General features: G+C 36.6%; 1 protein-coding gene across 6 annotated transcripts in view; it reads right to left on the minus strand.

The window, feature by feature from the left end:
- The window catches only part of mcf2la (mcf.2 cell line derived transforming sequence-like a), an 83,110-nt gene that overhangs the window by 51,477 nt on the left and 16,422 nt on the right, over positions 1 to 15,211 (minus strand). The window contains exon 1 of one of the 6 annotated variants that reach the window (XM_048196446.1): positions 6,057 to 6,550. The exons of the other annotated variants lie outside the window; for them this stretch is intronic. Coding sequence (XP_048052403.1) covers positions 6,057 to 6,129 — 73 coding nt within the window. The 5' untranslated portion in view covers positions 6,130 to 6,550. Of the gene's footprint in view, positions 1 to 6,056; positions 6,551 to 15,211 lie in introns of those variants that run through there. 6 annotated transcript variants of the gene reach the window in all.

Consider the following 15,211-nt stretch of genomic DNA (forward strand, 5'->3'; position numbering starts at 1 on the left):
CCCCCAAAACAGTTGTGTTTATTTTTTCCATTTCTGCAATTTATACCCAAGTACAAACTGCAACTGCCAGACGTTAGTCCATGCCAGGGTCACAAATTAACTTTTCCATTAAAGAGCCCCTTGCAATTGACTTACAGTGGCATTTTTATGATTACAAGTGTTGTCTTTTATGTCATACACTTAAATTTAACCAATTACTTAAATCAATCAGAATAGTATATAGACTGTTACCAATAAATTTTATCATTAACAAAAGCCATCTTTACATTGCAAAAGTGCAACAGAAGCTGCATCTGAAATAGCATAAATGTTTATTTACACAGACTGTTTAATGTTACTCATAAATTATAAAATGAACAGGAACTCATTACAGGGTCATTATTGTCAATTAATGCTCTTGATATTGTAATAAAGATTATTAATCTTGATTAATAGAATAAATGTTTTTGTTTGGGGAAACTGCACATCTTTGGCTACACAGACAAAACTATTTAAGAAGCATTTATGAATTATTTTAATGCTTTTTATACATTAGAAAATGAAGACTTCACATAATACTAAATTATATCAAATGGAATAAACTGTATACAGAGGGAGCAGAGAACGGGACCGACTGTGAAGCTGTCCATAACTTGGGTCTAGCGAGAGTTTAAGCACTCTCACAAACACTCCCGTTAAAATCACAGAAGCTGACTACACTGCGACATGAATCTCTTCTATTGAATCTGCACTTTGTTGTTTATGATGGGAGAATTTGCGAATTTCAGTCAAAGAACACATGCACTGAAAAAAAACTCTTTGTTTCAGCGATGACTAATCTGAAGGCCTCTGATTGGCCATCACATTCATAAGCTCAACAGAAACATGCATGATTGGTTATAATGCTCAACGCTGCAAAACAAAAATTATAAAAAAACAAAAAACAAAAAAAAACAAATCTGATGGATCAAATGAATGTTAAATATTGTAGTTTGTTTAACCAATATTATCACTTAAACATATATTCTATTATATAAATATTTTACCAAAAATACTTTTCCAAAACTTTTCCAGGCCTGGAAATTGCTACTTTATAATTCAATGACTTTTCCAGTTTTTCATGACTGTACAAACCCTGTAATAATAAAAATTAATAAAATAATAATTTAATTTGATATGATGGTGTAAAATGAAAAAGAAATGCCTTAATTTACTTTTTTTAAAAAGCGTAATGTTACACATGGCACTGGTCTAAAATCCTGATGCCTAATATTATAGTCTTTCAAATTCTTCTCTACTGCGTAAAATTCAATTTACAATTGTGAGCCTCAAGATCTCACCTCTCTTGGAACTCTGTTTCCTGGTGCAAGAGAACAAGGACAGCATGTTTTCCGTGTGTCTGTGGTTGTTTCCACTCTCTGCATTATTTACAGGAGAGTGTTGGGTACAGTGGCTTAAAAACCTCAGTATAACACTATAACACTCAGATGGAAAAACAAGACAGAGACATACGCACTTAATGTTAACATGCAAGGAAAACATCCTCTTTGTTCTTCATGTCTGTGCAAGTAGCCGAGGTTAAACACATATTGCAGTTTTTGTTAAAGACCTCTTTGGCTGTGTCTTGTCCGAGCCTGTCTGAACTATAAAGAAACCAGCCCAGGTTAAAACACACAGGAGTGCAATACAGAAACCATTACTGCTAGCTACACTAGACAGTGAAGGCCAGGTAATACAGCAAAGAGAGGGTTGCACACGCACACACATAGGTTTGTTTTTGTGAATTGTGGGGACATTCCATAGGCGTAATGGTTTTTATACAGTACAAACCATATTTTCTATCCCCCTACACTACCCCTACCCCCAAACCTACCCATCACAGGAAACTGTACACATTTTTACTTTCTCAAAAAAACTCATTTTGTATGATTTATAAGCCTTTTGAAAAATGTGGACATGGGGTAATGTCCTCAAGTCACCCTCTCCTTGTAATACCTATGTCATACCCATGTCATTATACAAATTTGTGTCATGATATGTCACAAAAAATGCGCCCACACACACTGTAAGCATGATGACATCTTTCACATGAGAATCACACCCATATCTCATTGTGATTTCCATAATAACTTTATGTTCTATGTGCTCTAAACAAAGCAAAGCTCATTGAATACATTACGGTGGCTACTGGATAATATACAATGAATGTTCCAGAACAACATACTGAACAACATTACATGATATTATTCACTTAAAGGAGTAGTTCATCCATGGTCTATATCATCTTTGGGTAAGTCTTCTTGTAAGTCATACGATGAAGGGATTAGTATAAAAGGGGAAATTCTGTCATCATTTAGTCCCTCGTGTCATTCCAAACCTTTAAATAGAACTTTCTTTAATCTGTGGAACACAAAAAACGCATTTTGAAAAGAAGAAATCAGTGTTTCCTTTGTCCAAATATGGTCAGTGTGGTCCAGTGCTGTTTCTGACCCCATGCACTTTCATTATGATCAGAGAGAAACACTCTTCAAAATATATTCTGTTGTGCTCCACAGAATAAAGTAAGTCATTTAGAATGACATGATGGTTAATGTTTATTTTTGGGTGAACTATCCCTTTGATATAATCAAATCAGACTCTGGGATCAAACATCAATTTCATTTGCACAGTTCAGATCCTTAAACCATTATAAAGTATAATGCTTTATACAATACAAAATGTTTCACAACAGCTTTACAGAAACAAACAGGAAAATTATTTTCTTGCAAAATTAATCAATTACACTATGAAATGACTTCAATTTCAGCTTCTCTACAGAAGACAATTGTCGTTATTCAGCTCAGTTTAGTTCAACGTTGATTCAATTAGTTCAATAACAGTTTCAATGTTACAAAGTTTTTCTATTATGAAACAAATTCAATTTACAATTCAGATATAAAGCAGCTCTACGGAGGACAACAGTGTCATTAAACCACAGAAGTGCCATTAGTACACACAGGGATTGCATCTCTGATCTTCACCATGCAAAATCAGCTCATTAGTTATTTCACAACATACACAAACAACTTAACGAATGATGTCCCAAATAGCTCATTAGCAGTGCACATGGTTGAGTGTCATGGGGGTGCTGTAACTGTGTGTGTTTAAAGATGTACAGTATGCAGACATGTGGTCTGACTCCAGCTGTATGGACAAATGTGAACAGTGCCATATTAATAATACTATCACACCAACTGCTGACAAAAAGGGCAGCTGCGTGTGTGCTGTCAGAATAGACATGTGATATGTGTGTTCAAGACAGCAGACAGAAGAATTCATGTATTAAGTCTCCATCTGCCAGGCTGGAAGTATAAGAATCAGAAAACACACACACACACACACACACACACACACACACACACACACACACACACACACACACACACACACACACGCATCCCCCCACACCAACAACAAATGGGCAACAAGTGGGTCAAATATTCTACATTCCAGTGCCAATTCCTTTAACAGTGTAATTGAATGTATATCAGATCGTTGTGATTCAAAATTAACAAAAATAAAATGTGGTCACAAAAGATTCTGTCTGTAAAAGAGTCGTTTAAAAACTCAGCATTTATATACAAACGTTGATCAGAGTATACTATAAATGCAGAGTGTTACTGATTACGGGGTATGACTTTACAATTTTCTATTTTCTCTCTCTTTTTGGACTTGGACCCAGCAAAACCACTGTAGTTGGCCACACTTACAACAACCACACTAGACGTATATAGACAGATGGTTACTAAATAATCATAGTGAGTAAAATTATCATGACAAACCCTGTGCAGTCAACCACAAATGTGAGAAAATATAACAGGCTGCAAACATGTAAAAATCAGATTTCAGACATGTTTAATAATTAATATTGCTCAAAAGCGACAGTAGAGACTTTTCAACTTTGAATCCATCAAAAAAATCCTGAACAAAAAAAAAAAGTTTCTCAGACAGTTGCCACAAGATTATTAAGCAGCACAACTGTTTTCAACATTGATGATCATAGTAAACATTTTTCTTGAGCAGCGAATTGGCATATTAGAACGCAGAACGTGATTTCACCAAGGACAACATGTTCCTGGATCTACATCTTTGATCCTGGAACAACATTCCAAACAACCAATCAGATTTGAGGGAAAAGTTTACAGTATATGTCAAGTTTAGGCTTACAACCAGTGTTTGGCGATTCTACATCAGCGGTATTCATCTACCATTTCCCTCTGATATTAGGGATAAGTTATGGATAGGGTTAGGTTTAGGGATAGGGTTAGGATTAAATTTTCGGACAGGAATGTTGTTCCAGGGTCAACAAAATATGTTGACCCAGGAATGTGTCTAACTCAGCAAAAACAAGACATGCTATTAGAATGATTTCTGAAGGATCATGTGACACTGAAGACTGGAGTAATGATGCTGAAATTGCAGTCATCACAGGAATACATTACATTTTAAAACATTAACAAAGAAAACAGCTATTTTAATTTGTAACAATATTCCAGCTTAAGAGACTTTCATTTTTTTTTTGTTTTTTGTTTTTTTATTATTTACCAACCCCACAATTTTGAATGGTAGTGTATTACTTTGGTGTGCAACCCGTCCCATCCATTCGAGTAATGGATTTCTCAAATTGTGGGAATTGTTAGAAAAACAGGCGCTGTTATGTAGAAAGCAATTTGTCACCTGGTGGATTATAAAAAAATATGTATTGAAGGAGAGACCTGTACCATATTTAGGTACCAGGGTGTGCTCTTTTGATTTGGGGAGTAGTCATCCACCCAGAACACCCTGCTCAGCAATATGCTAAAACCCTTTCACCTTAGCAACAGCATAGGAATGCCCTGGCATCTATCCACAACACCCTGGCATTGTGACGACGACTTTTGCATCCAGAAAATGTAAAACTAGTTAAAATCACGAAAGAACACATAATAACATACACTGGATCAAATACACACTCCCTCGAAAGAACAGAAATGTGCTAGTTACTCAAACATAATAGAGACAAGTCACACCCCACATATTTTTAATGGCAAACAGACAGTGTGTTCTTGGACGCCACCCTATATATGGTAAAAAATACACCCTGCAGCACTCAGGTATCTGTGCTCGGGTTTGACATTTCCCTCATTAAAGCTGCTCTCAGTTTCTTCAGCATCATAAGAGAAAAACTCATATTTCAGCATCTGATTCATCATCTAACATGACTTGATATGTCACAACATTTCCATTCACGCTAAACTAAACTCAATTGACAGTGTCTTATATAACCTGAGGTCATAGTTAAACTGACAACACGCCAGTCTAGATTCAATAAGCAAATATCTTCTGATGTGCCAATACTTGCATACACAGTGAAATTTTGTCCATGATGAGCATTCATAGCTAAGAGGAAACCATGATCACCACTGTGCGTATTGACAGGCTTGAAGCAAAGCATTGAATGTGAAGCAACACTTCTGGTGCCAGTCCAAGTGGGTTCTGAAAGCTGGCATAAACCCAGACTGTTGCTAAAAGTCGCTCAAATGGCCAGAGCCAATGAGCACGGGTGAAACTGTTACAAACCGCTGACCAACAAACAATACGCTTCTCACGATCTGAGAGCAAAAAAAGGAGGGGGGTGGGGGGTTACGTTCAAATTCAGGGTGGCAATTTAACTTGCAAGTCAATGAATTGTGGGAAAGTTTAACATATAACTTTCAGATCAAGGCACTGTATAAAAAGAGAACAAGAACAGAATGATAAATATAAATTTACCCAATAGAAAACTGTTGTTGTGAACTGTAAAAATTGTAATGTTCACCATTTTACTGTTTTCTGTATTTTTGATCAAATAAAGGCAGCCTTGCAGGGATGTTTTAACCCAAAAGGTTACTAAACTCCCTCTTAAAGTTCATTTCTTGACCATACTGAAATAAATAAATTAACCACAAACATAAAAAGAGCAAGCCCGAAAACAAAAGAGCACTTCACACAGGACACGTCTGACCTGCTTCAATATATTACTCCATTCTACTTATAAAAAGACTAGTTCAGTCCCCTACCTGTCATCACTTTCAGTTGCAGCCATAGTCTGGTAATGTCCTGGCAGAGCAGGGACACTCGGTTGAGTTCCATCCTGCTCAGAGTGCACCTTTCCTGGTCACCCTCCTGTCTCAGGTGCCTCTATCTCTGGGGCTTCATCCTCCTGCAGGACTTACGTAAGCAGCCGGGCATTACCGAGGCTAAACTGTCCGTCAACGCACTTCACATATCCTCATCTCCCAACACACACGGACAGGCAGACACACGAACTCCACCGGCATCAGGTTACACCCCTCGCTGCTCTGCCACACACACACACAATGTGCAGGTGGAAGCAACAGACGGTGGAGTTAAAGGGAGGAAAAGCCCCAAGGCAACCGCTAAAACAAACCAGAATGCAATTCTTTAGTGATCTCTGTGTGTGTGTGTGGGGAGAGGATAAGCTCTTACATACGCACACACTCTCTAATCGTCCTGCAGCTAACAGGTTTGAGGGAGAGAGGGAGAAAGAGGGATGGGGGTAAGAGAGCAGTTTTCTCTGTTACTCTGTGGATTAATAATAGAGAGCCAATCAAAATACTAGGGCTGGACTGAGGGGCGGAGCACACAAATCACAGCTGTCTACATTACTCTATGAACATCTATGATGATACTCTGCTCTATTAAAGTGAATGAGAGAGAATGTTACTATACTGTACATACAATCTGTTTATTATTACAGTAACTGGCATATTTAGTCAGCTTTACTTTATCCCTTTTAATATTGTATTGTACTTTTTTGTCTAATATAATTATTTTATTTGTTGTATTTTGCTTGTTTACTTAATTTGCACTATTGTTATTTGGTAACAGTTAATAATAAGGCTCATTAGTTATAAGTTAACTACATTAGTTAACATGAACTAATAATGAACTGCACTTATACAGCATTTATTAATCTTTGTTAATTTCAACATTTACTAATACATTATTAAAATCTTGTTAACATTAGTTAATGCACTAAAATAACTGTGTTTTCATTAACTAATGTTAACAAAGATTAACAAACACTATAACAAATGTATTGCTCATGGTTAGTTCATGTTAGTTAATACATTAACGAATGTTAACAAATGAACCTTATTGTAAAGTGTTACCTGTTATTTTACTCTTATTTTAAATACTGTGTTTGCCATCCATGCCAGTAAGGCACATAAAGAAAGGATATTATTAGAGTAATAAAACTGAAATAGAAAATTACTACATGAAAGTTCATTGTTAGAATTATTGCAGTAGCTAGTCCTATTTTTCATATTGAATTTATCCCTTTTAATAGTTTTTAAATAGTAAACTTTTAGTTCATTATTACAATTCAACATGAACCCTTTTTATTTTTTTACGTTAATTAACGTTATCTTGTTATTTATCAAAAATGTTACCATAATATATTGGTAACATTTTACAATATGGTCGCATTAGTTAACATTTGTTAATGCATTAACTAACATTAACTTTAAATGAGCAATGCATTTGATATAATATTTATTAATATTTGTTAACATTAGTTAAAGGGTTAGTTCACCCAAAAATTAAAATTACCCAATGATTTACTCACCCTCAAGCCATCCTAGTTGTATATGACTATCTTCTTTCAGACAAACACAATTGGAGTTATATTATAAAATATCCTTGCTCTTCCAGGCTTTATAATAGTAGTGAATGATGCTCACAATTTTGAAGTCCAAAAAAAGTGCATCCATTCATCATCAAATAATCCGTACAGCTCCAGGGGCTTAATAAAGGCCTTCTGAAGCAAAGCGATGGGTTTCTGTAAGAAAAATATCCATATTCAAAACTTTACAAACTATAATAACAGGCTTCCGGCAGAGGGCCGTACGCATTGATTTATGCCAAAAGACTGACCTCTGACACGGCGTAGGATGTATGAGTATCGTAAGCTTAGATGCCTCTCGTGGTTCAAACAAATAGGGCTGGGCAACAAACTCAAGCTCTACTCTTATTTCGAAATCGTCTGACATTTCTCTTAAAAATTTCTTGTTTTAAAATTTGTGATCAGTGTTTTGTTTTTCTCTGTCCTCTGAGCTTCTGCATTCATCATTACTTCATGTGTCGGGTCAGGGGTTACTCTTCTGGTGCAAACTGATGCGTACAGCCGGAAGCTAGTTAAGCTTCCATTTTCCAACAAAGCTTCCAACAAAGTTTTAAATATGGATATTTTTCTTACAAAAACCCATCACTTTGCTTCAGAACGCCTTTATTAAAGGGTTAGTTCACCCAAAAATGAAAATTATGTCATTAATGACTCACACTCATGTCGTTCCAAACGCGTAAGAGCGCCGTTCATCTTCAGAACACATTTTTAACAGATACAACTGATTTTAATAATTCATGTTTATTACTTTATGTTAACTCATGTTAACAAATGGAACCTTATTGTAAAGTGTTACCACTCAAATATTTGTTCCATTTGATTTTTTTTGTTGTTATTTGTTTTGTTTTTTTTTACTCTGCACTGTGTTCTCACATACGGATCTGCAGGGGTGCCACACACACAGTTCAACATCTTTTATATGAGAAACCTTATAGTGTCAGGGAAATCAGCAAGCAATCCATAAGAGCACAGTGAATGGCCCTGTAAGTCTGTATTCACAAATAGCCTGGGAAAGAGAGAGACAGACACACACACACACACACACACACACACACACACACACACACACACACACACGACCACCTGTTTGTGGCTGGAGTCTGTGCAGAGAGAGTCCACTGCTGTGAATTAAACAGCTCTATAGTTCTGCAAAGCCTTTGATGGATCTCAAAATGCTTCAGCGAGAGAGAGAGAGAGAGAGAGAGAGAGAGAGAGAGAGAGAGAGAGAGAGAGAGAGAGAGAGAGAGAGAGAGAGAGAGAGAGAGAGAGAGAGAGAGAGAGAGAGAGAGAGAGAGAGAGAGAGAGAGAGAGAAAGAAAGAGAGAGAGCGCAAGCGTTCAATGGAAACAAAATAGATTTAGACACATCAAAACAAGCTTTTTATACTTATAAAATAGCAGAACAATAGCAAAGACTGGCAATATTAGAAAAGCTTCATTAAATATATTCTCCATTGTGTGTTTTTTCTACTCTATTCTTAGAGCATTGCGTTTAGTTACACGACGACACCGTGTCATGCATTTTAATGCGCTACACGTTATTTTCAGACAATATCACAGATAAGTTTACAGAAAGGTGTATCTGGGTCGGTGCTGTCTGGGAAAGTATACTTTCGCTGTGATCTTTGTAATATGCAATCTTCATCTCAAGGCTCTCTCATTGCCTGAAGGTCATAGGCCGCAAACAACAGGAGGACTTTAAAATGCAGGTCAAGTTCTAGACACTCTTGCTGGAAATCCCCTGGCTCTCTCCTCTTAGATCTTGTGTCCGTCTATATATACCCACTCCACGCTCGTCTGAGACACTCACACACTACAGATTATTTAAGAAAGGCTGGCCTTCACTTTTAGAAAGACAAACACAATGTCCCTTTCTGTGCCTTATCAGTAACACTATGCCAGTGAGCTAGATCCTCTGGGCTCCAGTGCAAATAACAGCAAATCTACTTAGATACAGCAAAGTTAAATAACTGAGTATAAAATAATTGTAATGATTTAGGCTGGAAATAAAAAGGTTTTTTTGTTTTTTTCAAAACTGAAATAAAAATCAATTAAAGCTTTTTAAAAAAAACTAATAAAAATGACAAAAGCGCAAAACATTACTAAAAATTAAACAAGTTAAAATGAAAACTGATAACCTAATCTGCAACTAAACTGAAATTGAACTGTGATGAGCAAAACCGCAAATCTGATGTCGCAATATCTACAGTCTGCTGAACATACAGTCGGACGGCAGTAAAAATAGACTCAAGGCCTATTGATTCAGATAAATGTAGAGTATAGCACGACAGGATACATATGGCCGTCCTTCATAATTTACAGCACTGCAGCAGTTATAATGAGAAAAACAGGAGTCTTCGGTCAGACATCCTGTTTCTGGCAGACTCTGGTCTCTCTGAGCCATTCAGCAGAAAATGAAACTGATAGTTCATATGCTAAGATTAGATAGATGTGTAAATTACGTAACGTAATGTGTATCCAACAAATCCAGTGATCAGAACAGGGAGGGAAGAGTCTGATGATGGATTACCTGACGTTATATTTGCCCTTGTAAAGGTGATCAGCCCCTTTAATAAACAATAATCCTACATTATATTACTGGAAAACAATTACAAGCTTCTATAAAACCAGCAGTTTCTTTTATAGCAAACATGAAGAACATGAAAGGGATTGTAAAGTGCAAATTTCACTTTTTTTAAAAAAAGAGGCATTTTAAATGGATAAAGTATGTTAAAAAAAGCTCAACCTTTAACATACAGTCCCTTAAAGCATACAGTTTTAAAATTGTAGTATCTATATTAAAGTAAAATACTGTATTCCATCCACATTCATGACATTTTCAGTATTTTTTAATTAATTATTATATGAGGACATGAATGCATGAACTTCATCTCCAGAGTCACTTCGTGAGCATTTTAGCGTTTCATTTGAGAAAATCTATCGTCATATCATAAACACACAGAAACTCGAAGGTCCAATCCAATCCAATCCAATCAAATCAAAATAAAAGTTCAGTTTAACGAAGTAATTGTGACAGAAATATATTACGTTTTATTGTACAGTAGAATTTAAATACATCTCAATGTAATAATAATATATTGATTTAATTTATAAGATGAAGAATATGCAGTTATTTTACATTTGTTTACTTTCTGTACCTTAAAACTGTTAAACTTAGCTAAAATCTCTGTTTATTTCATATGTATCTTTGTTCTGTTGTATTTATGTGTTTATGTTGGCCTGCTGAATGTTAAATGGATCCAATTTATGTTCATTATAAATTATTTGATGATGCAGCAATAAACTAGCTAGTATAACTTAATGCTGATTTAAAACATGATCAAATCTATTTTAATGACAAATGTTAATGGCAAAAATAAGAGAGCAAGCGACAAATATCAGAATGGCCAATAACTGTTAGTTAAAATCGCTATCAGCCCCAAAAAATAATATCGGTTCATCCCTAATTTAATGTGTTACTTTTAAATGTATTATTATTATTTATTATTGTTCATTTTTATCTATTATTATTATTATTGGTATTGGCATCATTGTTTATAATAAATATATTATTATTGTTGTTATTATTAAATTTTCGACATGTAACCTGATTTCTGACTCGTAGTTCATTAGTTTTTATATGATTGTGGTATTTCAGGTGCATGTGGGTTTAAGAACTTCTTTCAAACAAACTCGTGTTTGTTTGAGTCACAAGGGAGGGATGAATTTTTACTGAGAACCACTTTTAGGAAAGCACATGATTCTTTGTATCTTAGGAGGAAATTGTCTTTCATAATAGTTGTTTTCCGGTAATTCTTGTATTACTGTAGAAATACAGGGACCCCCATAAATCCATAGCCAGATTTCTCAACTCCACCTGAAACTAAAGCAGTACAAGGCAGAAGGCTTTAGAAAAAAAAAGGGAACAATCCCTGATTACAGTCAATCAGCAGACCTGAGGGAACCAAATGCTGGTGTGAGCATATGACTGCAAATTTACCAGAAAGCGGGAATTTTCAGATCACTTGAGAATGAAAGTGCAACTCATGTCAGCTCAGCACAATGATCATCCGACGCATCAAAACATCCTTTCAGATGATGCCGGTGGCAAATGTCAGATATACACGCACACGGCTGGTCATGTGATCAGTCTCATGCAGTCTGTAGTGGCTATTTGCATGGGTTTGGTCACAGCAGCACATCTAAAGATCAAACAGCAACCAATCCAATCCTCAGTTCACAGAGAATACAACAAAGATCAGATTCATGAGATAAACGAGTTTCAAATCACAAACAACCACTGGATTCACGTGCCTGTTGGCACACATACATGACCTTACAATGTTAGTTTAGGGGATTGTAAGTAAATAAAATGCGCAGAAACATACAAAACGCATTGCTTCGCTTCAAAAGGCCTTTATTAACCCACTGGAGCCATATGAATTACTTTTATTATGGATGGATGCATTTTATTTTTGCTTCAATATGTGGCCCCCCCATTCACAACTATTATAAAGCTTTGAGGAGAAAGGATATTTTTAAATATATGTCCGATTGTGTTCGCCCGAAAGAAGATAATCTGGCTTGAGGGTGAGTAAATCATGGGATAATTTTCATTTTTGGGTGAACTATCCCTTTAAGAGGTGTGACATTTCCAAAACACACTTGAAGCTGTTGACCAATCACAACACACTTGTCCAGCCGACAAATGTGCTTTTCGGAAGGAGGGGCTTCTTAGAGACAGGAACTAAACAGAGTGTTACTGATGGACTGGGAAGAGAGGTGCTGCAATATTGCAAAATATGTAAAAGTGTTCAAGCATGAAAAACAAAATCAAGACTTTGAAAAAGGGCATAATAGGTCATCTTTAACCAATGAAACCTTACTGTAAAGTGTTACCATACTTTTTATTGCAAAAATGATAAACCAGTTTTATTTTGTGCTTGCTCTTTTGATCACCAAGCCTATAATGAAACAGGAAACAAGCTTAAATTAGCCCAAAAGACAAAAGGTAGTTTTCTGACAAACACCTGCATAGAAAACAACCATGTTGTAAGTCCCAGGAACACACAGAGACATGAATACAACACCGTCCACAGCTCCACAGGATATTACTATGACAACATGTCTGGTTTATTACAAAACAACAAACAACAACAACAACAACAACAACAAGGATGCAAGAACTTCCTCTGCAGGCTCTGAAGCTACAAAAAGAGGGGGGGATTTCCTTTTCATAATTAAAATAAAATCCCAAAGATGAGGAGAAAGCAATGAAATGCTCCGTCATAAGATCAGGCATTTCCTTTGAATAACATACTAAATAGTTTACCAATGAGATTGTGTTTTCGCTTTTTTTGTCTACGTTTTTCACTCATTTTCCCTGATAATGTCCGGAGATAGAAAGTCTCTCATGCCAGTGGGACAATCTCCCATCATTAACCTACATCAGTGTCGACAGTCGTCACGTTCTCTGGCCTGTGGGGGGATAGACGAACGTCTAGTCAGCCGTTAGCAGTAGCGGTTAGCTATACTCGGGGGATATTCATGTCACCACACCCCCTTATCATCCAGATTTAATCAGCACAGACACGGTAACAGAAACACAGTCTGTTTTGGCCTCTGCTTCGTCCTCCATTCCCTGTCTGAATTATCCATGCTTACTGTTGGCTGCATATGCTTTTTAAAATGTATACAGTTTTACCAAACAGGAAGACTTTAGCAATTATTGTGTGTGTTTATGGCTCAGTTTCACAGACAGGGTCTAGATTAAGCCAGGAGTTGGCTTTAGTTCAATCAGGATATTTAAGTAGCTTTTATAAACGTGCCTTTACGTTTCATTTTGAGAGAAAACAATGGCACTGATATATTGTAAGAGATGTCGTGCAAGTTGCAAGCCTTGTCTGTGAAACCGGGAATATACATCTTTTCTAAACCTGGGAAACTTTAGGAATCCATGAGGAAAATGGCTTCTTAAAGGAAAAATTTAAAATTGTCATTATTTACTTTCTTGTCATTCCAAACCTTTATGGCTTGCTTTCTTCTGCGGAACACAAAAGAATATATTATAAACAGAATCTCAGTGTTTTAGTCTCCAATGAAAGTCAATGGGGTCCAAAATATCTTCTTTTGTGTCCTGCAGACGAAAGTCAGTAAATGATGACAATTTGCTTGGGTGAACAATCCCTTTAATAATAAATAAATGTCTTATTTCACATGTAAAAATGTGCATAATTAAATTTAAGAATAACACCACATAAGTCCACACATAGAGATCTCCACATAAAACAAGACGAGTAAGAAATGGGTAAAAATTGCCCCACAATTAATAATATTTATAGGGTGTTTAGGTATGTAAAAAGACTGGGTGGTTAAAAGAAATACTGATATAAACTGGTCAGCATTACAATAAAACAAAGTTGTTGTTTTTTTAAATTGTTCCCAAGTCCACACACAAGAGATCAAACATCATGGCAAATAAGCCATTTTTGTGTAAACAAAAGTGAAAGAAAAAATAAGACACTTAATACCATTCAACTGTAATAGTTATAATTTAAGACCAACTTCTCTTTTCCAAACCAAATCAAACTGGTATTCAAATAATAGGCTAATTTTAACACCTCACACTCAAGAGGAAGAACTCAGAGCAAATGCAGAAATAATTCTAGCAGCTGATCATGGCAAAATGTTGGTTCATCAACCACATGCAAGTCTGCACACAAACATCATGCAGCACAACAATAACGATAGGAAAAATCTTTAAATTATTTCCTCTAAAATGACTGAATAACATTTATGCCTCTAAATACATTCAAGCAATCGGTGAATGTCTGTGTCTGAAAATCATAAAAGGCTGTATATATACACACACACACACACACACACACACACACACACACACACACACACACACACACACACACACACACACACACACCACTGCATGGGCTTCCAAACAAGTATGAACTCAGCAAGAGTAGCAACCATGAGGAGGAAATGGAGGCCAGTGGCTCTAATACATACTGACAGTAAAGCCAAAAGGGGAGACGGTCAAAAAGTCAATGAAAAATGAATGACGTAAGGAGATAATGGGGGCGGTAGTCCCACACAAAATCTGTACATGAAGATTTCTGCTGAATTCTCAAACATGCGAGGATGGGTGGGTGGATGGATGGATGGTTGGGTGGATGGATGTGTGGATGGATGGGTGGGTGGATGGATGGAAGGGTTGATGGATGGGTGGGTTGGTGGAGGGATGGATAGATGGATGGATGGATGGATGGGTTGATGGATGGGTGGGTGGATGGATGGATGTGTGGATGGATGGGTGGGTGGATGGATGGATGGATGGATGGATGTGTGGATGGGTGGGTGGATGGATGGGTGGGTGGATGATGGAAGGATGGATGGGTTGATGGATGGGTGGGTGGATGGAGGAATGGGTGGATGGATGGATGGGTTGATGGATGGGTGGGTGGATGATGGATGGGTTGATGGATGGGTGGGTTGATGGATGGGTGGGTTGG

The sequence above is a fragment of the Megalobrama amblycephala genome, linkage group LG7, assembly GCF_018812025.1.
Source record: "Megalobrama amblycephala isolate DHTTF-2021 linkage group LG7, ASM1881202v1, whole genome shotgun sequence".
NCBI lineage: Eukaryota > Metazoa > Chordata > Actinopteri > Cypriniformes > Xenocyprididae > Megalobrama > Megalobrama amblycephala.